Source organism: Haliotis rubra, unplaced genomic scaffold, assembly GCF_003918875.1.
Source record: "Haliotis rubra isolate DU_JTF1 unplaced genomic scaffold, ASM391887v1 Scf75, whole genome shotgun sequence".
Lineage (NCBI taxonomy): Eukaryota > Metazoa > Mollusca > Gastropoda > Lepetellida > Haliotidae > Haliotis > Haliotis rubra.
This window is the reverse complement of record NW_025767468.1, coordinates 346,808-373,861: the sequence shown is the minus strand read 5'-3', so window position 1 is coordinate 373,861 and position 27,054 is coordinate 346,808. Positions and strand designations below refer to the sequence as shown.

The following is a 27,054-nucleotide window of genomic DNA, read 5'->3' as shown; positions in this document are numbered from 1 at the left end:
TTGAGTTGGGCTTTTCGTCACATCGGCATTTTTCCAGCCATATAGTCACGAGAACAAGTGTTTATTAATAAAAATTTTTATTGATGACAAGCAAAGGTGTACGTCCAGCACTCCTTACCCAACCCCAAACTATTACTACACCGCCGCCAAAACGGCCGGCCTCAAGGACACAGTTCCTAACATGATGCTCACCACGTCGCCGGTAAATTGCATTCGTTGACGTTGGTGACGTGATGTCACAATTTGTCACATGTGCAGACAGACGCCGGCGAATGGTCCTTGGCGATATCCTTTTGACACCAGGAACTGTTCGGGCTGTCAGTGTGGCTGGTTGGACTCTTTGGCGCAGATGGGTGGTTCGAATCCAACGATAGTTGCTTGACGTGGTTACAGGTGGACGGCCACTTCGGGGACGGTCTGCAACGTCGGCGTTGTGTTAATTACGTCTCGACTAGCGGCATATGGTGTCCTGTGCAAAATTGTGCTGGGGTGTTCGGGTTCAAGCATTCCAATGGTTCGCCATCTTTCATTTTCAGTTAGCCTTGCATAGAGATAATGCAAGCAGATTCTTCCAAATTTGTGCTTTTCGGGCTCGTCGACGTCTAAACAATGATTTGTGTGACGATTCGAGGTTTACAGCCACACTTTTTAAAGGGTACGTTTTATGTCTTTTTTCCACAAAACTTTCTGACAGGGCCCCGTTTTGGGTTATGGATTAAGTGTATTATGAAGAATATTAATATGCATTATAAACCCTTTCTCATTTATATAAACAAATGAGTGTGTTAACTTTTGCCTTTGATTATATATCTTACGAATGTCCAGTTATGGTTGTGTCAAGATATTTGAACTGAAACGTCTTGGTACTTCATAGTTGAAGTGAGAATAAAGCAGTGCATGTATTTGAAGTCAGTGTGCGAAATAGCCACTAGCCCGCTAGCCCTTGGCTAGTAAAAATCCAGTTTGGCCAGTGGATGTCCACAGTCACTGGCCCGACTGGCTAGTGAATCTTCATAGGGTCATTTTGTAAATATATCACTCTCTCCGACTTGTTAAGTTATAAGTTATAATACACCTAAAAATCATGTAAGATTATGGCCTGATAAAAATGTTCATCATATCAGCAGCTTAATGATGAAACCTGTGTCATGTCGACAATATCTTATTCTCATCTATTTTGTAATCTTTTGCTTAATTTCTACATTCAAATATCAGGCTAGTGAATGATTTTGTAGACTAGTAACTTTCAGGCATAGGTAGCCCGACTGGCTAAAAGCTATGTCACACCTGATCCTGATATCATTGAGCTCTTAAAATGGCAACAATTATCTATCGTATCTGCCATATTAAATGCTCCGCTCCAATAAGCCCCACCTTTTCAACTATCCTCTAGGTAATCTTCTTCATAGAAGTCCTTTACTGAGACCTAAACTTTACATGACAGTCTGTATGTCCATGTGGATATTAAAGATTTGATTACTGAAAACAGCAGCATTGAAGGGGTATACAATAAAAATGTGTATAATATAACAATATAAAAACATTTTGTTTCATCAATGTTGAACTCATTTTAGTGTGTTAGTAACTTGATGTGACCCATGAAGATCTCGGTCTTCAATTGTCGATCTGCATATTGTGAGTGATAACCAGCACTACTGGTGACTGAGTCCATCATATATATAATAATAGACTGGAGATCTAAAACACAACATGAAATTAATGATGATTCAGCTGTTTGGATGATTCCTTCTCAGTTACTCAAACAGCTGATGACAAAGAAGTGAAAGTCAAATGTTAAAAATATTTATTTTACAGATTGTCATTTCATGAAGTGTACACATTACACAATTACTAACAGTACAAATGTGGTCTTCATGGTCACTTGCATAGATCTACACTGATCTCAAACTAGTTTTCTTCAGCTGTACATAGCCACACACAAACACAGACAATGCATGGAACACCTGTTCTACTTCTTCTTCCACAAGTGGCTGTATCTATCAGCATCAAAATCGTCCTCTATCTCATCTTCTATCACTATTTTTTTCTTTGGCTTCCTTCTTTGCAATCTCTTCCGTCGGTCAGCTTCAGATAAAGTTTCTAGATCCAAAGGAAGCTGAAAACAAAGTTCATGTCACTGGTGAGAGAATGATCAGCAATACTTCACGACAAAACTTTCTAATTTCTTGGTCTATGGCTTTTGTTTGTAAAATTTTCTGATTGGATATAAAAACATAATATAATTTCAGTTAATTTATTTGTTTTTTCCAAAAAGAAGAATGTAACCATGTAACTGATACTGCACACATGGTAACATATGAAGGTGATATCTTGATGAAAAATTGTCCTTACTGATATACTTTTGTCAACACCTGCTGACAAAGTGTTCCACAAAAAATATCCGAAAACTGGTGAAATAACAAATACAAAAGTCTGGCTAGTATATCCTTGTCTTGGATACCTTATGGAAACAAATTTCATACAGTTAACATTAGACATGGGTAAGTAAAATTCTGCAAAATAAATTTATCATATAAAGCAGCATTTGAAATACCTGCCTGCCAGACCGCCCGGGACGGGTTATTTTCAACACGGACTGCCTGATTCTCAAATTCACCTGCCCGACGGTCGGGTTAAAATTTAAATCATTAATATTTTACAAGTTTTAATTCAATTATACTAACTAAATTAGTATTTTTTGTGGGCAGGTAAGTTTTGGTCAGGACTGGCAAGTTTGACATCTAACCAGACCTGTGGTCTGGCTGAATTTTTTGGGAGTTTCATACCCAATATAAAGGCTTGTGTTATCAATGAGATATACTAGTAAAAAACTTGGAAAAACATTGTGATAAATATGCAAATGAGTCTGCTATAATGACTTCTTTCTTTTTTTTGTTGTATATTTTATATTCAGTTCAGTTGGATACAATCATCATTTTGTGAGCCTTAAAGGCGACATGCATAGAAAGACATATTTACATACTGAATTACAGTATGTGATGGGATTAGTAGACTATGCAAGATCGTGAATCACCATGGAATGGAAGTACTACATCTTTGTAAGATGAAGTCATAACATTGGCAATGCTGGAGATATTACATCCCATTTTCTAATAAATGAATCTATGTTGAAAAAAAATAATAAATAAATAAAAAATAAATATCATGACTTCTTCCAAGATTAATATGTCGATGGGATGCCTTCATTCTCAGTGAAAACATTCCCGATACAGAGAATTTCCCAAGAGTCACTGAAGCATGGTGACTTATATGGGAAGTCATTTGGTACCATTTACAACAATTAAATTTAGCAATGTGCACACAACAACTGACAGGGATTTAAACATGTTATATATGACCTGTGAACATCCAAGTTAGAATTACTCTTCAGTAACACATGCTTGTCGTAAGAGGCAACTAAAGGAATCTGGTGGGTCTAGCTTGCTGACTTGGTTGACACATGTCATCATCTCCGAATTAAGCAGTTGATGCTCATGCTGTTGATCACTGGACTGTCTGGTCCAGACTTGATTATTTACAGACTGCCACCATATAGCTGGAATATTGCTGAGTGCGCGTCAACCAACCAACCAACATGTTATATATCCCTGCCATGTGATAAATGACCATATCTCAATACCTTTATGATGACCCGTGAAGATCCGGGGTAGAATAGGTCTTCAGCAACCCATGTGCTTGCCATAAAAAGGCGACTATCTTGTCGTAAGAGGCGACTAACGGGATCGGGTGGTCAGTTTCGCTGACTTGGTTGACACATGTCATCGGTTCCCAATTGCGCAGATCGATGCTCATGCTGTTGATCACTGGATTGTCTGGTCCAGACTCGATTATTTACAGACCGCCGCCATATAGCTGGAATATTGCTGAGTGCGGCGTAAAACTAAACTCACTCACTCACTCACTCACCTTTATGATTCTCCTGGGTTCAGTGTATCTTACAGTTATTGTTGATCCGTCAGGCTGCACAACCATTGTTGGATATGTCCTGGCATAATTAAACCTGTTTATCCGGCATATGGCTGCTTTGTTAGAATTGGGTCGACTTGCAAATACAAGCAGCTGCTTACAGCCCTTGCATAATACATCTCGTGATGACCTAGAAAATATATATGCAACATAATTATTAAGAGTACTACATACAGAAAAATAATTATTTAATGTACTATATACATAAACATAATTATATAATGTACTACATACAGAAACATCTTCTACATCATGACTACTTGATTACAAACACACGTGATAACACTGGTTTACCTGGGTCCATCTTTTTTCTATTCCACGGGACTCTTAAGTGATAATGTATGGGGTTCTAAGTCTTGTGAGATGTGCAGGGTTCAAAATAAACTGTACAATGTTTAATCTGCAAGTCCAAGACTTGTATAATTGGTTTCTTTCAACAGGAATCTTAAAGCATCCATGGTCATGAACCATATCAAAGGTCCTTGTCACAATCAACTTGATTTGGACTGGTTAAAAAAAAAAATGATGTGCAATTTGAGAAAGGAAATGGGATAAGCATGCTAAGTATTGATGAATTGTGTGCATCATATCAATGCACATATGTTCTGGAGTTGATCATGTTGATGCTTCATAAACAATAAGTTATTTCAGTGACATATGATAACCCTGTTTTGTTGTACACTGCAGTAGCAGTAGTTAACTAGTGATTTTTTACCATGTTCACAGAAAAGTTACATTTTGTTAAAAGTGAGTGAAGTCTTTAATCAGTTGTAATATTCCATCAAAATACCTGTCATTGGCACAAATTGATTGACTGATTGCTTCGTTCGTGTACACAACATGTTTAAAGTGACCCCAGCGTATTACAGCTGTGTTGCATCTATTACTTTCACAGTTTCAAACAATCCTCTCGGCTATAAAGTATTTAGATGTTACTGACTGATTTTAAACGTAACATAACATTACATTATAAAATACGGAGCACGTTACCTGAGTAAAGCAGACATTTTGAGTTGATTCAGAGTTATCCACCCTTTGTAATGAAGAGCGCCACCTACAGACATCAAAATATACAAATCATGTGACTTTTTTTTCACATGACAGGCTAGCGATGAGCACGACTGCTACACATGACAGATATCTACAGTCAGATAATCAAAACACCTACAGTATCACATCGTCGGCAACCTGAATGAGGCGGAGTCAAAATGTCGGGCAGTAGGCTTTTCGTGTGGACAGTGTTTCTTGGTATTTTGTGTAAGTATTCAGCGGAACTTCACACCATGCAGGATTAGATTATTAGGAAGTTTTTGTCTTTTCCTGTAGATTTATTACAGCTTGTTCAGAATATTAACAGTAGTCATGTCGGCGAATCGTAGGGTGAAACGTTACTTGTAAAACGTACAAATAAAATATTTAATATAAAACTGACAACATTGACAAAATGTAGTTTAGTGCAAATACATATGTCACCTTTTGTTTTCATATTATGCTATTAAAGACAACACGTTCTTATTAACTTCTTACTTCTAAATATTCATAAAGGCCAGATCATGTGAGAAGGCAATGCATCTGAATATTCAGATATGCTTTTTAAATAAACAGAAAATGTAATTTATCTCCAGACTAATAATTTATTTCACTGGGCTGAATATCTATATGGTATTACATATTTGAGAGGCATTTTTAGAAGTTGTATAGGTAAAGGAAACCAAGTTCTATGGATAGTCAACTTCTTTATTGCACCAGATCTGATTGCAATAAAGAAATTGACTATCCATAGAACTTGGTTTTCATGTATATACGGTATTAGTCACTAAGTTAAAAAAAAACAGATGCTTGTATATATTGACCTCAGTCAATGGTATGGGCTGTTACAAAGACAAAATATTTACTTTCCAATAAGTTCATATATTGGGTAGTGACCCAACAGTTTCAGCTCTTCAGGAAAAGTAAACATGGTAAATGTTTGGAACGACAGAACTGTATGACAAAGCAAGTTTTTCTTCCTTGTGGAAGTACTTGAGAAGGTCTTGCCAGTTTTGGTTGCTATCTCTTGTGTAAGACAAAGCATGTTTTGCGGTGGAGGTATTAAATCATCATGCAAAGTTGGACAGTTGGGTAGCCGGTAGTTAAAACTGACTGATGACACAGTTCCATGTGTCCAAATGTATAATTTATCAAGCCTTTTTCTAGAGTTTTGGTGTGATATGGCTTGAAGGTATTGTTGGTAAAGGTGTGTAATCAATACTCAAACAAAGGTTAAGTTTTCAATCAGTTAAATTTCTAGGACATTGTGATTGACCTGTCAGAAGTTGATAATATCACGAAAATATCCAAATGTATCACGCAAACTCACTGCAATAATAGTGAGGTTACACACTACAATTTGTACAATGTCTGAAGGTGTGCGGTGGCTCAGTGGGTTAGAGCTTACTTTGTGTGCCTGACTCTGAGACTGTGGGTTCGAATCCCAAGTGGGATTCAACCCAATAAAGTAATAGAATCTGTACGTTACTGAGAAAGTGTGAACCCATCTGTAACATATTGGATAAAAAAAGGGGCAAATTCAGAAATATTTATTCTCATTTCACTACAGTCCATAGAACTGTAAAGCAAATACAAAAAGCTTGGTCTGAACAAAAATAATCATGTGTGCTACCTAGCCTTGTGGTTACATTCAAGTACTGGTACATCAATATGGCTAAATACTGGCTCAATAATACACTATTAGCAATAGTGTATTAGCACTAATTATATACTTCCTGTTCTTGGTTAAATGTTCCTCATGGGAAGTCCCTGTGAACTTTACAGCACTAGATTTTACTTCATGATTTATTGAAGTATTCCTGATTTCAGTAAATCACTATGTCGTGTCAGTATTGGATCTATAAATAGTGTTAGTAAAACAACAGGGTATTTTAGTATACTATTATATCATTTACATGAAGCAAAAAATGTGTGTCTTGTAAAAACAAATCTTTAGAATGGAATCAGAAAAAAGACATATTGCACCCCAATGAGAGTGAGAGAGTATTGTTTTATGCAGCTTTTTGCAATATTCCAGCAATATCATGGTTGGAGAAACCAGAAATGGGCTTCACACATTGTATCCATGTGGGAAATCAAACCTGGGTATTCCACATGCCAAGTGAATACTTTAACTGCTAGGCTTCCTCATCACAAGGGATGCACAAGATTATATAACATGTATAGTCATTGTATCTAATTCTTGACCAAAATATTAGATCCTGCAATTTAGATTAATTATCAAATCTTGCAGTACACTCCTCCACAGCACACCACACTGTTTCTTTACTTTATGAGACTCACCTTTGTATTAATTTCACCTTTAGGGATTCCCTTAGTAAAAGCACTCAAACCCTAGAACAATGCAGAATGAGATTCATTGAGTGAGTGAGTGAGTTTAGTTTTACGCCGCTTTTAGTAATATTCCAGCAATATCACTGTGGGGGACACCAGAAATGGGCTTCACATATTGTACCCAAGTAGGGAATGAACCCGGGTCTTTGGCGTGACAAGCAAACCAAATGAGATTTGGTTGCTGTCAGGAAGATGTTACGGTCTCTGCTCTATTGTACATGGTGTATGTATGTAGACTTGATGTTAATTGGTTTCATTTTGCCAAACATGAATGTAAGGAGCATTTCTGCTGAACTGATGTCATGTCACTGAATCTGCTCAGAAGCCTTAAACCAATTATGATTAGGGATTTCAACATGTTCAATGATAAATTGAAGATAATTATCCATGGACAGCAGGGGCATGTAGTAGTGTCAGGAATTGGTGATTGGTTCATTACAACTGATCAGTCATTGAAAATAATTGGTTCGGCCAGACTAATTTTATTTCTTGTTTTATGGATTTGCCGGTTGTATTTTTTCAAGAATAACAAAAAAAAATACAAATCCGTTTTCCCAGCTTAAAAAATAAAATCCTAATGTTTTTATTGGCCAAAAATGTAAACTTACAAGAAAACTTCTTTTTGATTGTTTTTTGCCCCATATACACTTCATAAATTCCCCAAAGTAAAATACTTTTAGTATTTAAAAGGCATATTACTTTGACTGGTCATTTTATTTTTATATTTTTTCCCTCCTTCCGTTAGGTTTTCCGTACAAAAATCCGTAAAACAAGAAATAAGATTGGTCTGGCCTTAACGTCATTTATCAATTTTTCCAGTTATGTTTGTTAATGCAGAAGTCTTTTGTTTTGTTTTTTTCAAATTACACAAAATGCATTTGAGAATTTCACATCTTTAAAGGATTACTTCTGTTTGTAACATAAATGTCCAGGAGTCTTTTAGATAAATTCAATCATGACTTGGAACAAGCTTGTAGTGCTTATGAAATATAGATTTAATGACACAGAGAAAACCAACCTTGTGAACAGTATTGCTAACACAAACAAGTGTTCCAAAATTGTTTGTGTTCGATTGTGAGAAAAAATTATGGATTGTTTGGTCATTTAGTCACTGCAACTAGTCTTCAATTATTTCAATTTATCAGACCACCACTTGTATGTATAGACCTGCTTAGAGATCAATATTCAACATCAAGTCAGCGACAGATGTTGGTAGAATTTCCAAACTTGAATTTAAAAATTTCCAATCCAGGTTAATATCTGGAACTACTGATAACTAGTACGTAGAGATAGCTTGTATAACTAAATAAGTGAATTGGAAGAGCGGTTGTAAATATTCACATCAAGTATCATTCATGACTCTAGTATGCATCAGTGATGATGGAGATGATAGAGCCTCTGGCTTTTTCATTTATGTTTGTATGTACTTATGGATATATTAATTATGGGAATAAATAGTTTGGGTTCTGGCTCTTGTATAGTTGTAATTTAATTATTCTATGTTCAGGTACTCTGCAGTAAACAAAGTAAATGTGCTTGTTTGTTACCAAATGCCAGGGTTTTATTCTTTGCATATGATACAGTTTGTGAAGCCAAATATTTGTGTGTTCCCTATTGTGATTGCTTTATGGAACCAAACTCTCTCTGGCTCTCTTGTTAGTAATGTTACCATAGGGACATAAGGACCATTTTGGGTCTGAGAACTTTTGTTTGTGATGTATGTTTCAGTCATTGTTAAAAAAAATACAACCCAAAAATCTCTGAAAGTCAAAGCCAAAAGAATCTTCTTTTTGCCCCTTACAGGTATTTTTTCAGAAGTTTTATTTTTATCTAAAAGTTATCTATTACGGCTGCCACCCAAAAGAATATCATATGGCCAGCCCCTTAATAATAGAATATAATGTTGTATAACTGTAGATAATGTTTCTGGTTGAAAGAAGTTTCACTTATATCATGGATATATATCTGTAACCCATGGACATTCTTGGTAGTGTTGGCCCATAACAACCTGATGCTTGTCATATGTGGTGATTAAAAGGATCAGCAGGCCAGACCCAGTATTGGTTAGAATTGGTCTTTAGTAACCCATGCTTGTCGTAAGAGGCGACGGGATCGGGTGGTCAGGCTCGCTGACTTGGTTGACACGTCATTGTATCTCAACTGTGTAGATCGATGTTCCTGCTGTTCATCACTGGATTGTCTGGTCCAGACTTGATTATTTACAAACCGCTGCCATATAGCTAGACTATTGCTGAGTGTGGCGTATAACAACAAACCAGCCAGCCAGACCCATTGACTTGGCTGATTGCTTGTCACCATGTCTCAGTTACGTGGATCGGTGATCATGACGTCAATCACTGGACTGTCTGGCTCGATGCCTTGGATTGTTGCTCACAGTATCAATCGCTGGATTGCCTGGTCCAGACTTTAATATTTACAGGCCACTGTCATATTGTGGGAGTATTGTTGAGTTCCCTGTAAAACAAACAAACTTGTACAATATATTTCACCTGGTATGTCTACTGCCGATCCCAACCTGTCCTAGCAGAGCATGTGACAGTGTCTCAAGAGTAGAACAGAGTGATGATTATATGTTGCAGGTAGATCAGGGTAGATTAGATAACTGACTAAGATAGCAGGGCTGTACCTAAGACGCCATGACTTGCACTAAAAGGCAGTTATTGTAATGGAGCAAGCCACTTTGTGATATTGACAAATGTCATCACTAATTTGCAAAACATAAAGATTATTATTGTGGTCTGTGACGTTAAGGGTCATTCAATGGAGAAACATGAGCAAGATGAATGGTTGAGTGGTCGAAGATGTCAACTTACTGAGTCTTAGTATGTGCTGCATAGGTCTGCTGGATGTGGGTTTGAATCCCAAATTGATCTAGTTGTCAGTTCTTAGTTTGTTGGTAGGGTAGCCTAATGGTTAAAGCGTCTGCTCGTCACGCCGAAGATCCAGGTTTGATTCCCTACATGGGTACAATGTGTGAAGCACATTTCTGGTGTCCCCGCTGTGATATTGCTGGAATATTGCTAAAAGTGGCATACAACCATACTCACTCACTAATTTGTCAGTACCATATCCTTATTTTAACAAAGTATTTGACAGCTATGACAGTGTTTTCATACTAATTGGAAACAATGTGCTGGAGCTGTGATATGTTTCATTAACCCACATCTGACTGGGTGTACATGATAACTGTGCTGTGTCAGTAGCACGTGCTACAACAGTGATATGGACGTCATATAAATGATAGTCATCACATGTTTTTTGCAATAACTTGCATCTCCATTCAGATTCAGTTATCTGGAAGTATTTTATCTCGATCACATGTTTTTTCATATCTAACATGTGGAAAGAGGTTGAATAAGGAGGGAAGCCAGTCCAGAGCAATATCATGTTGGGGTTACCATGGTTACTCTTTTGCGTACTACCTGGATTCCTTTACAGTGCATGATAGTCAGCCTCTCAACATATTCAGTCAGTCTGTTCTGTTCTGTGAGGTGAAATGGGGTGTAACGTCATGCTCGAGAATATTTCGCTCATATGACGACGCGCATGCATGCGTGTTCATATGTATGTGCAGCTGCTTGTACTAGCCCAGACTGAAGCGGTTTTATAGTGCTAGCCCACTGAGATACATGCCGCAGTGAAACATGAATACCCCACTCAGACACATTATACTGACTCCGAGCCAACCAGTCCTTGTTGTACCCATTAATGCCGAGCGCCAGGCAGGGACCATCAAGTACCATATTTTAACGGCTTTTGGTATGACGCGGTCGGGGATCGAACCCGCGACCTTCTGCTCTCCGGGCGGACGCTCTAACGACTACACCACAGAGGCGGTCAGTCTGTTCTGTTGTTGGAGCCAATAAAGACCAATACAAGCAAATGACAAATGAAAATATTTGTTTTCCAGCTTTACTGATCTGGAATAAACTTGAAAGTGTCCATGAAATACACCAAGCTTACATCTTCCTCTCATCCTACAACATGTTCAAATTTGTAATGATAATGTAGTCCTTGTTGCCATGGTGACAGAATTGTTAAGATGTGAAAATGGGTCCTAGATGGTATTTTGCCAATACCTTTGTCCACTGATAACTGGCCAAAATTCCATAGAAACTTCACTCGTGAAGATCCGAGTTAGAAATGGTCTTCAGCAACCCAAGAGGCTACTAATGGGATTGGGTGGTCAGACTTAGTTGACATATGTCATCATATCCCAATTGTGTAGATTGATGCTCATGATGTTGATCACTGGATTGTCTGGTCCAGACTCAGTTATTTACAGACCACCGTCATATAGCTGGAATATCGCTGAGTGCGGCATTAAACAACAGATTAAAACCCTAGGAGTTTCATATAATTATTGTGAATATGAAACATTATTTTCTAGTGTCTGGGTATTCAGTTGTCATGGAAACAACTTTCTTTCTGAATCATGAACAGAGTAACCACTGAAGTGATCAAATTAATATAGATATTTGAGTAAATAAGTCTGTAAAAATGTGAAGCATTCATTATATTTACTGATTATTCCTATGTTTTAGCTGAAATTGTGTATTCAGGAACTTCTGGCACAGCTGTTTCACATTGTTTCATTGTACAGTATTATAACTGTTATGTTAACTTTAACATGTTTAGCAGATGAATTGTGATAAAATAAGAAACAGCATTTCTGAGTTAACCAATGAAACTATATGAAAATATTCTAATTTATTTATTGTTTTATGTCTATTGTCATGAATTTGTCCACATTTGTTTATATTGTAGTAACAGCATATGTATTACTTGAGTAATCAGATTTAACGAGAATACTTCAAGTTTATGTCTGTCATAGTTCTTGTGGAATCATCAGAACCTCCTCTTTCATGTAAATTGGAAAGTTGTATACGTAAAAGCTGTGTGGATCTTGACCATTTAACTTATTAAGACCAAAGGTTTTTATATGACCTCACATTTACATTTGTGAACCACAGGCTTGATACATGGTGACAGAGTTAATGTTTAACTTCACACCATCAATATTTCAGGTATATCGTGACAGGCATGAAACATGGTACACTGAATTGCTCAAAATTCAGTATTTGAAACCATTTATCTGTGTTAGATGCTATTTTCTTTTATAGTAAAAGGCAATTCACCTGACGAGGGGGGCAAGGAATAGCCCAGAAACATTGTGACATACAGTAAAGAAGAAGTTGTCATCCACAATATTTGCCTTTTACTTGAAGACCAATTTCCAAATGCCTCTCAAGAACCTTTTTTTTTCACTTTATGTTTTTCAGCTTTTGGAGGAGCATCGAAGTTGACATTCTCATCTTCATCCCTGTCTGTTGAAACACAGGCTACGACTCATATTGATCTCAAACTCGAGTGAGTAATCTCTTTGTCATGCTGTATTTTGTAACAATGACTTACTAAGCCCGCAACCCATGAAGATCCGTGTTAGAATTGATCTACAGTAACCCAACCTTGTCGTAAGAGGCGACTTAAGTAAACAGGAGCAGGTTGTCAGGCTCGCTGACTTGGTTGACACATGTCATCATATGTCAAGTGTGTAGATCTATGCTCATACTGTTGATCACTGGATTGTCTGGTCCAAACTCGATTATTTACAGGCTGCTTCCATATAGCTGGAATATTGCTGAGTGTGGCGTAAATAAACTGACTCACTCACTTTTAAGTCTGCATTTCCCCAATCGTAATCTGATGAATATTACCAAAAGGGACATTATTTCTCACCAAGGGTTATTTCATTGTTGTGTCATAAAGTTTTACTAGTTTACTCCAGTTGGGTTTGTAATGATAATGATTTACTAAGTATGCTTTTCACCAGTCACAACTGATAATATTACCAATAGGGCCAGTATTCCCAGTAATGATCCTAATATCAATTTTGCTTCATGCTGATTGGATATTTCACATCAATTTTCCATTGCGTAATTGTTTGTGAAGAGCATTCTCATATCAAGTTGTTGCAAATAATTAAAGATGATGTCATTGTCATCCATTGTTCATTACGTCACAGATGGATCATGTGACATATTTCCAACTGCGGACTGACTGGGCTGATTTCTTTACTTATGATCATGAAAAACTGCTTGTTATAAAATAGATACAGGGGAAAGTATAGTTACCAATGCTTCACTATTCCAGATGATTGATTATCTGGATAGTATCCATGGGAGCATGTTTTTACTGTATATTTATCAATTTTAGATTGAGTGAGTTGGGTTTTATGCCATATTAAACAGTATTTTAGTTGTCACAGCTTGAGGTGGAGGGGAAAGTGATGTAGGTCAAAGTTTGTTTTTCTGGTTCGGTTATTGTATAACGCCGCACTCAGCAATATTCCACCTATATGGTGGTGGTCTGTAAATGACCGAAGCTGGACCAGACAATCCAGTGATCAACAGCATGAGCATCAATCTGCGCAACTGGGATATGATGACATGTGTCAACCAATTCAGCGAGTCTGACCACCTGATCCCGTTAGTCGCCTCTGACAACAAGCATGGGTTACTGAAGATCAATTTGAACCCTGATCTTCACAAAGACTCAAGATACATTATCAGCGCAATACAGTATTTGGTCATGGGATTTTGGTATGCTCAAGGGAATCAACTCTGTCCAGCTAACTGTACTACCTTAGACATCAGGGCTACCCATGTCCGAATAACCTCTAGAAGGTTCGGGCCGGTGGGGTAGCCTAATGGTTAAAGCGTTGGCTCGTCACGCCGAAGACCCGGGTTCGAATCCCCACATGGGTACAATGTGTGAAGCCCATTTCTGGTGTCCCCAACCGTGATGTTGCTGGAATATTGCTAAAAGCGGCGTAAAACCAAACTCAGTCAGTCTAGAAGGTTCAGTCTATATATCATAAAGCATGTTTAGTGCTGTTAATATGTATTATATGATTAAGTTAAATATATGATTTGACTGTTTCAGCAACAAACTGAATAAGAGTGCCGTGGTATATTTCACCTACCAGATTGGTGATGGTGACATAGAAGATACCGAGAACTCACTGCTGATTCAGCTAATTCCAAATGTGACTGTGACCACTGAGGTCACCAAGGTGACTGTCAATGTTACAGGTGTCAGTCCTGGTCACCTGAACCTGGGGGTCAACTCATCGGCTGAGGACTGGAGGAGTAGGTTACCATGGTTACATTGCTAGTTGATAAACAATCAGTCTAAGTAAACATAGGCTAAGTATTATTCATTACACTGCTATACTGAGTCCAACAAACCCTAGTAGAGGGCCGCTGATTGGTTAAATCCGTCTTGCATTTGATTGGATGGTCATAGGTCGCTCAAAGGTTAGCTGATGCGACCTTCTACTAGGGTTTGTTAGAATCAGTATAGCAGTGTAAAGTTTACTTGACTGATAAACAATATTATTACATTTTCATCCCCACCTGACTCCCAGAGTCACATACTGGCTTTTCTGTTCTTGTTTTATTTATTTAGGGACCATCCTTATATTGCCGGAATGCTTCTAAGTGTGACCTTTATTTGCTCAAATGATGAAATTATTGTGTGTATACTTTCTGGGTCTGTATGTGAATGACATTCATTGACATTTGATAAGCATGCCTTGAATTTGTTGAATAGGTTGTTTAAAAATATTCTAAAAACTTGTGCCTCTCGATTTTAGAAATATTTAGAGGATAACCTAAATATAAATTTATTGTGGTCAAACAGGTGCACAGCTAATACAACACTTTATTGCACACTGGTAATATTTCCTTCAGACATATCCATATTTGCCATAATATGTGGCCAAGGTGCTAAGAACATTAGCACAGGGAAGGGGGTTTGTTGATTAAACTGGATATCAGCAATCTTGATGAATCTCAGATGTTTTTATAATAGTTGCTAGGCAAATTTAAACCCATCCTCTACTGCCATGTTTTCTGTTAAAACTCAAACGTGGATTGTCTTGTAAATTGTTGTGCTTAATACGTGTACTTTGGGCATTCGTACGGATTACTTATCGCTTGGTTTTGAAGTTGGTCATGGGACACTTATTGGCATGATTGGATCAAGGATACTCAGTATTTCAAATTAGCTTCCTTAGATATATAGAATGGTTTCTCGGTTTCAGAACCATCATTATTTTCATTTTGATTTAATCCAAATTTTTACAAATTGTCTTGATGTTCTGTTCACAGCCTCGATGATCAGTTTGTGCGAGTTGACATCATCCATAGTTCAGCCCTATCTGTTATCAATGCTGTGATTGGTTGGATGTATTTTGTAGCTTGGTCGGTGTCTTTTTACCCACAAGTCTACTCTAATTATAAGAGGAAGAGGTGAGTTATCTCCCTTGGAAGATGTTTTGCATTTCAGATGGGGGCTCATGTATATGTAACATGACATTCAAAGTTCAACATTTCAGTTAATTCACATCTGGAACAAGTTACAACAAATTTATAGCATTGCACACAAAAAATCGAAAAAAATGTTATTTTGAATTGGACTGTATTAATGTATAGAATGAAAAGGTTTCAGAAATATGCTGTGTATTATTTTGCACAATGCTATGTTTTAGAGTTTGATCAAATAGTTGATTTAAAAAAAGTCCTGATTGGTTCATTTGTGGACTCCAAAACCTGTAGACTCTTAAACCTCTGAATATGAAATATACCTATTCAAAACAATGAACATATTATGTTGGACTGAAGTCAGAAGTTTTGACCCATATGGCCATTGGTTTGTGTAATCAGTAACAATATCTGAAGCAAGATTATAATATTTATTTTGCTTTCTGTAAATACAATGAAATTATGTGTCACAAATTCCACAATTTCATTAGTATCAGATCTTTTATTTGATGTTATACTTCTCAGCATGAACAACTGACAAAATGTCCATAAACTGTTGAACTGGCGAACTCTGAGCAAACTTTGGCCACCCCCTTTATATCAAGGTGGGAGTAGTGGTTAATGCGTTGGTTTGTCAAACTGAAAATCCAGGTTCGATTGCCCACATGGTTACAGTGTGTGAAGCCCATTTCTTATGTCCCCTGCCATGATATTGCTGGAATATCTCTTTGAGCAGCATGAAACCATACTCACTCACTCACTCACTCCATATCAAGGAAGTGAAGTTCATTTCCTGACCCAACTCAATATGAACATTCATATTTATCAAAAAAGAACCTCACAAAGAACTCAAATAATCTTTTCTGGTTGCTCCCTTGTGTACAGTATCCACAAGAACTTGATGAAAATCACAGTGTGGCCTTTATCATTTCCATTTGTAAAGTGTCATTCATATTCATTTACAAGATACTGAAATCTGATCACTTTACAAGCTCGTACCAAGATTTCAAAAGCTTTGGTGTTTCTGACTGACCCTAAAGTTCACCTGATGTGAACACCTGTTGAAATTGTGTCAAATCTTTATGCACAGATATATGAAGAAAACAAATAAAGGATCACGGGAAAATTCAAGTGTTCCTTTAATATTTTCCACTTTTCATCACCAGCTTTGAATAGCTGTGGGAGGAAATATGAGAATAAAGGATCACTGCCACGAGGTGGTGTTCCCTTATTTGTTTCCCTCAGTATATCATATGATATCGTTTAAAGTAGTAATTTTAATAACCTATTTGTTTTTTGTTGCAGTGTGGTTGGCCTAAACTTCGATTTTCTGTCCTACAATATCACTGGTTTCTTGGCATATGGCTTCTTCAATGTAGGCATGTTCTGGATTCCTCTTGTGCAGGTGAGTCAACATGAACAATGGGAAGCACACCTGCCTCTTGTGTGAAGCTTGTTGCTGTTTCTATAGTCAATAACACTCTACAATATTGCAGGGACAAGACATAAAGTCATGTTATAATGCTTGTCATGATAATGAGGTTATAATCTGATGGATATAATAAGTTATCACATCGTGTCGAGGGAAATACAGGGTTTTATCAGTCCCTCGTAAGGTTGTATTGCAGGGACAAGACATAAAGTCATGTTATAATGCATGTCATGATAATGAGGTTATAATCTGATGGATATTATAAGTTATCACATCGTGTCGAGGGAAATACAGGGTTTTATCAGTCCTTCGTAAGGTTGTATTCCTACGAGGGACTGATAAAACTCTGTATTTCCCGAGACACGATGTGATAATGCATTTATCTAGCCGAATGTTTTTACTAAATCAAAAGAAAACAATATGCATCAATTTCATTCTCAGTTGTTGTGGCAAAACGTTTCCTTGCTGCCATGTTGACACCAGCTGATCGATTGACCTCAATGCAGCGCACGTTACTAAAGACTTGGCGATGCACGCTTTTCTCACTTCACGTGGTCACCGAGGCGTGGCGGGATAATGTGACTTTTGTACTCCCTGCTCGCAGATCGTGACGGGTGTACATGGTATTTTATCAGAGTCACGTGAACCAATCAAAACTCTACATTCTTAGATGAGGCTGCATAAAAATTTATAACAATGGTGAGCTCACAATATAGCGAATATATGGTGTTGAGATCACATTATGATGGATATAACATGGGTGAGGTCACATTATGATGGATATAACATTGGTGATGTCACATTATGATGGATATTATGATGGATATACTGATGATATAGTTTGGTTTCACATTATAATGCAATATTCCAGCAACATCATGGATATAACACCAGAAATGGGCTTCACACATTGTACCCATGTGGGGATTCAAACCTCGGTCTTATAACAATGTTGAGGTCTTGTAATAGCAACGCTTTAACCATTTGGCTGGGCTCATTCCACCCCTGATGGATATAACATCAGTGAGGTCACATTATGATGGATATAACATTGGTGATGGTCATATGATGGATATAACATTGGATGGATATAACATTGATGAGGTCACACACATGGATATAACATTGGTGAGGTCACATTATGATACATATAACAATGGTGAGGTCTTGTAATGATGGATATCTGGTGGTGAGGTATTATGATGGATATAACATTGGTGATGTCACATTATGATGGATATAAAATTGGTGAGCTCACATTATGATGGATATAACAATGGTGAGGTCACATCACATTGCATATCATGATACGAAGATCACAATACTACACATGTCACCATTGCGACACATTGATAGCGAGGTCACATTACAGGGCTGGGGAGTGTGTGTAGCATGTCTACTGTGTGTGAGTGGGTATGGATGTATTTGGTATCTGTATGGGCTAGTATCATAAAGTGGCATTAGTACAGGTATTGGTGGTACAAGCAGACACAGAAAAAAAATCTTAAGACCAGTTTGACCACCCCCATCAACAAAAATTTAACATGCTTAACAAGTAAAATTTTGTTGATAAGGAACAGGGCTCCAGATAAGAGCCGTATCGACGTATGTATGGATAAAAAATATGCACGATACGGCAGGAAATAATTTAGAAAACGTTGCAGATATGCACCACAACAATGGTGTACGTTCTTAGAATCATTTACAGACGTATTTATCTGAAAAAGTATTGTTTTATTGTTTATTGACCTGTTTACACAAGAATAGCAATGTGTCAATAAATTCCATTCAGTACTCTAAACATACACTTAAGTTTTTCCAGTACTCCTATATTGAAAACATAAGGAGTACATACTCCTGATTTGAAACATTATCTGGAGCCCTGAGGAATCTGAAGAATTTCATTCACAAAGTAGAAAAGACATCTTAAGATTTTATGTTAGGTTTTATATTGCATACCTATGTACTGGTTTACTTCAAATAATGAAATTGAAGGAATCTTTGTTGTTTTGTTCTCAGCAACAGTATTTCCATCAACATGCTCGAGGAGTCAACCCTGTACAGCTGAATGATGTCATATTTACACTACATGCAGTATTTGTCACAGTGGTGACAATAGGACAGTGTTTTATATATGAGGTAAGGAGAGTCAAACAGTTCCAGTTATGACAAGGGGACATAACTCATACATTTATTTGATCAGAGCCATTTTCACAAAGTGACCGTGATGCTAAGGCCATAAGTTACTTTAACATAGACTTACAGCAGTAATAGTGCAATCACTTTGTGGAATGAGACCCAAATTTCCGTCATACCAAAAGACGTTATAATATGGTACTTCTTGGTCCCTGCCTGGCTCTTGGCATCAATGGGTACAACAAGGACTCTTCGGCTCGGAGTCAGTATAATGTGCCTGAGTGAGGTATTCATGCTAGACTGCGGCATTGTATCTCAGTGAGCTAGCACTATAAAACCAGCTTAAGTCTGGGCAAGTAAAAGCAGCCACACATACATACGCATGCACGTCGTCATATGAGCGAAATATTCTTAAGTACGATGTTAAACCCCATTTCACTTTACCTTGTACCTAACACAATTGGAAATGTTTACTCTAAAACAACCAAGAACACTTGCATGAGTTGTCAGTGGTGAATGGAAACGCTGACCTGTATGATGATGTTTCAGAGAGGAGGTCAGAAGGTCTCGAGAGTGTGCACTGTGCTGTTGGTTGGCATCTGGCTGTTCGCATTTATAGCTCTGTTCGTGGCGGTCGGCAAAAAGATCACCTGGCTGGAATACCTGTACTACTTCTCCTACATCAAGCTGGGAGTCACCCTCATTAAATATGTACCTCAGGTAATTGGAGATACTGCCTGAAACTCCCCTTAATATGTAGATTATAGGCAATTGTTGATGTGATTGTATGTGTACAGTTTATTCATTGGCTGATTGTGTGCCATTGTATTGTTGTTTATACTTATGTCTCTGGTTATTCAATATCTTTTAAGTCCACTTCATGTTTTTGTAACTTCTAATATTTTAATTAGGGTAACTTCTGTGATTGAGTGAATATTGTTTAACGCTGCATCAGCAATTTTGCAGCTATTTTGAGGCGAAAATTCTGCGAAGGCTTTCAAGTGAAAATGTTGATAACAAACATTATGAGGCATCAGTAATACTGTCATGGTTATCAAGAACAAACTAGGGCTTAATTTGGAAAATATTTGAAAATATCTAATGCCGCCTTTCTGTTGTGTAGGCTTGGATGAACTTCAGAAGGAAGTCGACTCTGGGGTGGAGCATTGGAAATGTCCTCCTGGATTTTACTGGAGGCTCCCTCAGTCTGCTGCAGATGTTCCTGATAGCCTATAACAATGGTAAGTCCAGGGCACAGGTGGAGATGGTAGTATTACAGTGAGCCGAGACAGCAGTACCAGACATAATAGACATTCATTTCACCAGCCTGAAGGGAATCATATGGAACTGGGGTGATACTTTGGGGGAATTCTAGAAATGGTGATTAGAGGACTGCTCCAAATTATCTAATATATTCACAGTACACCTAAATTCTTTTCAAGATTTAGTGCATGTACCATAAAAACATCTTTCATTGACAGGATAATCATTCTACCATTTTAAATGCTGTAAATATTTGGATACCTGGCACTGATCCATAACTAAAAACTCACTTAACTGACCATTATGATCTGGACCTGATGACTTCATTCTTTCAGATGACTGGGGCTCAATATTTGGTGACCCTACCAAATTTGGCCTTGGATTCTTCTCCATCCTGTTTGATATCCTCTTCATGGTCCAGCACTACTGCCTGTACCGAGGACAGAACCCATACGAGGCTATTAATGAGAAGGACAGCAATGTTAATGACCCTAAATTTAGTTAATATGAGGCAGTCATTGTGATTTTGTAAGGTAGTCATTGCCACTGCATAAAGCAGTTATTTCTATTGTGTAAAGCAGTCATTGCCAGTATGTAAAGCAGTCTTTGTCAGTATGTAAAGCAGTCTTTGTCAGTGTATGAGGCAGTCATTGCTATTGCATAGGGCAGTCATTGCCAGTATGTAAAGCAGTCATTGCAGTGTATATGGCAACCACTGCCCCTGTATAAGGCAGCCATTTCCAGTGTATATGGCAACCACTGCCCCTGTATAAGGCAGCCATTTCAAGTGTATATGGCAACCACTGCCCCTGTCTAAGGCAGCCATTTCCAGTGTATATGGCAACCAATACCCCTGTATAAGGCAGCCATTTCCAGTGTATATGGCAACCACTGCCCCTGTCTAAGGCAGCCATTTCCAGTGTATAAGGCAACCATTATCCCTGTCTAAGGCAGCCATTTCCAGTGTATATGGCAACCATTACCCCTGTATGAGGCAGTCATTGCCACTGCATTAGGCAGTCATTGCCAGTGTGTAAGGCATCATTGCCAGTGTGTAAGGCAGTCTTGTCAGTGTGTAAGGCAACCATTGCCACTGTATGAGGCAGTCATTGCCACTGCATGAGGCAGTCATTACCAGTGTGTAAGGCAGTCTTGTCAGTGTGTAAGGCAACCATTGCCACTGCATGAGGCAGTCATTGTCAGTGTGTAAGGCAACCATTGCCACTGCATGAGGCAGTCATTGTCAGTGTGTAAGGCAACCATTGCCACTGTATGAGGCAGTCATTGCCACTGCACGAGACAGTCTTGTCAGTGTATAAGGCAGTCATTGTCAGTGTGTAAGGCAGTCATTGCCACTGCATGAGACAGTCTTGTCAGTAAGGCAACCATTGCCACCATTGCCACTGCATGAGGCAGTCATTGTCAGTGTGTAAGGCAACCATTGCCACTGTATGAGGCAGTCATTGCCACTGCACGAGACGGTCTTGTCAGTGTATAAGGCAGTCATTGTCAGTGTGTAAGGCAACCATTGCCACTGTATGAGGCTGTCATTGCCACTGCATGAGACAGTCTTGTCAGTAAGGCAACCATTGCCACTGCATGAGGCAGTCATTGTCAGTGTGTAAGGCAACCATTGCCACTGTATGAGGCAGTCATTGCCACTGCATGAGACAGTCTTGTCAGTGTATAAGGCAGTCATTGTCAGTGTGTAAGGCAACCATTGCCACTGTATGAGGCAGTCATTACCCCTGCATGAGACAGTCTTGTCAGTAAGGCAACCATTGCCACTGCATGAGGCAGTCATTGTCAGTGTGTAAGGCAACCATTGCCACTGTATGAGGCAGTCATTGCCACTGCATGAGACAGTCTTGTCAGTGTATAAGGCAGTCATTGTCAGTGTGTAAGGCAACCATTGCCACTGTATGAGGCAGTCATTACCCCTGCATGAGACAGTCTTGTCAGTAAGGCAACCATTGCCACTGCATGAGGCAGTCATTGTCAGTGTGTAAGGCAACCATTGCCCCTGTATGAGGCAGTCATTGCCACTGCATGAGGCAGTCATTGCCACTGCATGAGGCAGTCATCGCCACTGCATGAGGCAGTCATTGTCAGTGTGTAAGGCAACCATTGCCCCTGTATGAGGCAGTCATTACCCCTGCATGAGGCAGTCATTGTCAGTGTGTAAGGCAACCATTGCCACTGCATGAGGCAGTCATTGTCAGTGTGTAAGGCAGTCATTGCCAGTGTGTAAGGCAGCCATTGCCCCTTGATGGCATAAGTGAGTGATTTATCAAATTGTCTGTGTACATGGATAATAATATTATGCCAGGTACAAATCATTTATCATAACAGTGATGAGGTGGATGGATGAGATTACCAACACCTGCCATTCTTCAGCCTTGTTCAGGGCTGGACAAGCATACTGCCCAGTAGGAGTGCAATGTTACAAAGGTAAGCCATGATTTATGGCCTATCTAAACACAAAAGCAAAATATCGATATATAGTTCATGATATATTATACCAATATTCATTTTCTGTTATGGTTTAGTTCTTCTTTTCTGTGTTACCAAAGTAACTGCCATTCTTTAATAGATTACTTATCACCAGCGGATAGAATGATGTGCTTCTTATGTTGCATTCAGAAACACATTTTAATCCCTTCAACAAATATTGCCTTACTTGATATGCAAAAGAAATTATATCTATATCTGACCTGTGTTAAGAAGAGAATGGTTAGACAAATACTCAAGTGGTGAAAGCTAATCCTAAAGATTCAAGGCACACATTCTGTGTGGCTGTGAATTTCAGTTGAAACTCATTTATTACACTTTACTCTTTAGCTAAAGTTTAAGTTGTCTATAGATTCACAATTGGTTGTTGAGACCCTCGGTCTAGTATCTGCTGACTGGTTTCAATCAGATTCTTTAACCATATAGTGTGTTGTGCCTGTAGGCATGTCCTTGGTTCCATATTGCCATAAAGCTGCCTGTGGGCATGTCCTTGGTGCCATATTGCCATACTCATGTTAGTTACAACTGTTTATTTCATCAATTACTGTAAATGGAAATTTGGTTTTATCTACAAGTCATGGTAATGTTGGCAGCATTCTCATCAATCTGTATCGGATGTTCTTTCACCGGTTCCCAGTGGCCAACCATCCCAAACATGCTGTATGCCTACATTTTCTGTTCTAATTCAAAGGTTTTGCACTAGGATGACAGTACATGAAAAGCATGTGAAATTTTTTCTTCAGATGTAATTTTCACTTTTTATACCCTCGCCTAAACTAAAATACTGTGAATGTTATAGCCATTGTTTTATGTGTTTTTGTCAACAAATATTTTATTTACCCAATGTTCCCTTAAAGTGCACAATTGTTATTTAAGGAATGTTTAATATACTCATGATAATGTGCCTCTACATGCACATGTTTTAAGTGTCAAAATGAATTTGTAAATATGGTTCTTGTAGATCATCTTGTGAATATTTATTGATTTGATTTTATAGTCAATATTTCATGATATGATGGAGCTTCACGTTTTAATGATTCAAAACATTTCTTTCATAAAGGCATTAATGGGGATGGTTATTATAATGTCATATATAATTTTAACAAATTGTGGATGTATGTATATCAATGGGGGTGAATAAGTATCTATATCCCGCTGGATATCATTATTTGTTCATTGTCCTTGTTATCTGCCTCTGTGATAATAGGCTTTTGTTGTACAAATATTACGCAACATTTTGATTTAGAATATGGAATCAACATAATAAGCATCCTGAGCACAACATTCACAAACAGGTTAGTGTGTTGTCAGTTTTGTGATAATCAATTTTGTTCAAGTATCAATGAATGTAAAAAATTAATTTTGGGTAATAGTTACTAAGCTTCTCTTACATTGCTGTTTTCTCCATAGACATTTGTAATATACATACAAAATACATGTTCAGTCTCAGTTGGGGTCATCTTCAAAGACTATTCCAACAATTGGTCTGGAAGATCTTCAGATGACACCAATATACATGGAGATAAGTTTATCAACATCCTAATCCTTATACCACCCCACCTCCCACCCACTCCCACCACCACCCACCCTTCCCAACACCACCACCCCCCTCCCCTCCCAACACACCACCCACCCTAACCACCCCACCCCTCCCAACACCAAAGCTAACCCCATCCCAGTTAACAGAACTCCAGGTGCTCAAGCTTCAACAATAATGTATGTGTGTATATATTTAATTGCAGATGCCTTTCTTGAATGAATATTGTAACCATTGTTGAATTTCTGAGGATTTCTGTGATTCCATAGGCCTTTAATAAGAACCATCTCTAATTAAAGATTGATAAAGTTGTTCAAATGTGCCCAAATACCTGGGTTTTTATTAATTCCTCACTTACAATAAATTAGAGTGGATTTGTGTCCATTCAACATCATTCAGGTAGTGATCATATTGTACATAGAAGGTATGAAAAGCTTGTATTGCTCATTGGAAACGCTTGACAGGAATGTCAGTTAATGATTGATATGTGACACAGTGGGCAGAATATAATTACACATAGTCTCATTGTAATGAGGTGTTTATGTGTTAAACATGAAATAAATATTATCACAACATGTAATATTTCCTCTGTTTTTGATGTTGGGCATTGGAGTCATGCCAATATACAGTACAGCTGGCGCAGGTCATGTGATGCCAATATACGGTGCAGCTGGTGCATGTCACATGACAGATCACATGACACCAGTATACAGTACACCTGGTGCAGGTCACATGACTTCAGTATATAGCACATGACTCCAGTGTACAATAGATTGTTTGATTTTCATTCTGAAAGAGTCAATAATAAAGTATACTACTTTATGGATAACAACTTATTGTTTATTGCATAGAGCGACTTTTCAGTGTGGACTCTTACACTGTTATCAAGCTAATAGTATGAGAATCCACAACTAAATGTCACTCAAAGCAAGAAGTTTTTATCCAATAAATTGCATGCTTTAGTATACATTGAGGCTGATGTGGTCACTTGACACCAATACACATTACAGCGGATATGGTCACATGATAGCAATACACAGTACAGCTGATATGGTCACATGACACCAATACACAGTACAGCTGATATGGTCACATGATAACAATACACAGTACAGCTGATGTGGTCACATGACACCAATACACTACAGCTGATATGGTCACATGATAGCAATACACAGTACAGCTGATATGGTCACATGACACCAATACACAGTACAGCTGATATGGTCACATGATAACAATACACAGTACAGCTGATGTGGTCACATGACACCAATACACTACAGCTGATATGGTCACTTGACACCAATACACATTACTGCGGATATGGTCACATGATAATACACAGTACAGCTGATGTGGTCACATGACACCAATACACTACAGCAGCTGATGATATGGTCACATGATAGCAATACACAGTACAGCTGATATGGTCACATCACACCAATACACTACAGCTGATATGGTCACATGATAGCAATACACAGTACAGCTGATATGGTCACATGACACCAATACACAGTTACAGCTGATATGGTCACATGTCACCAATGCACAGTACAGCTGATATGGTCACATGATAGCAATACACTACAGCTGATATGGTCACATGACACCAATACACTACAGCTGGTGCAAGTCACATGTCACCAATACACTACAGCTGATATGGTCACATGTCAGCAATATTAGGCACAGCTGCTGCAGGTTACATGACAGTGCTCATCCTCCAATCGTGGTATAATATCCCCAGTCTATGAACAGAATGGAGATTGAATACACGTGATAACTGCGGATGTAAGCAATATGAGAGTGATAACTTTGATCAACTTAAATACTCCGAGTGTAAGCACATACTCCATCACAGTAGCAGTAATGGTAATGGCTTTGCTGGGTCATCAGCTTCACACGCCAGTCAATATCTACTGGCTAACCATGTCAGTAAATTCCACGTGTGTTTATCGATGTATGGTATGGTTTCATATCATTGCACCAAAGCATAACCGGAGTTTCTCAAGGTACTTCCGTGTTGAAAAATTATGTCGTTAACGCTGTCGTTTCGCCAAACTCTAAGACCTGCATCACTATGGGGTGGCCTCCCTCACACCTAAACCTGACACATCATTATATAACTGCTTAAAGTGGCTCTACATCGAAAAGAATCTTTTGGTGCACTTTGCGACAATGTAAATATATTGCAGAACCAATGTATGTGAAGACATCTGGGCTGGAATATGTGTTTGTATACCTCGTTCTATATTGACAGGTCGTTAACCTCGGGGGACACCAGAAAAAGGTTTTACACATTGTATCCATGTGGGGAATCGAACCCGGGTCTTCAGCGTGACGGCCGGACACTTTTACCATTAGGCTACCCGACCGCCCCACTTATGATTTCAATCACTGGATTGACTGGCTTGATTTTTGCGATGCCATGTAGCTGGAATGTTGCT

At 38.3% G+C, this 27,054-nt stretch overlaps 2 protein-coding genes across 2 annotated transcripts; one reads left to right on the top strand and one right to left on the bottom strand.

The window, feature by feature from the left end:
• Positions 1 to 1,787: 1,787 nt before the first annotated feature.
• On the bottom strand, positions 1,788 to 26,614 carry LOC124260059 (39S ribosomal protein L55, mitochondrial-like). The gene is made up of 3 exons (XM_046694303.1): positions 26,455 to 26,614; positions 3,928 to 4,117; positions 1,788 to 2,116 (listed from the first exon to the last, which is right to left on the bottom strand). Coding segments are annotated over exons 1-3 (339 nt in total). The 5' UTR covers positions 26,457 to 26,614; the 3' UTR covers positions 1,788 to 1,969.
• Positions 5,049 to 21,494, top strand: LOC124260060 (cystinosin-like). Its single transcript, XM_046694304.1, has 9 exons — positions 5,049 to 5,244; positions 12,675 to 12,762; positions 14,338 to 14,547; positions 15,567 to 15,707; positions 17,025 to 17,124; positions 19,171 to 19,290; positions 19,837 to 20,007; positions 20,411 to 20,528; positions 20,886 to 21,494. Exons 1-9 carry the CDS (start codon positions 5,196 to 5,198, stop codon positions 21,053 to 21,055), a joined length of 1,167 nt encoding a protein of 388 aa, XP_046550260.1. The 5' UTR covers positions 5,049 to 5,195; the 3' UTR covers positions 21,056 to 21,494.
• Positions 26,615 to 27,054: the final 440 nt, after the last annotated feature.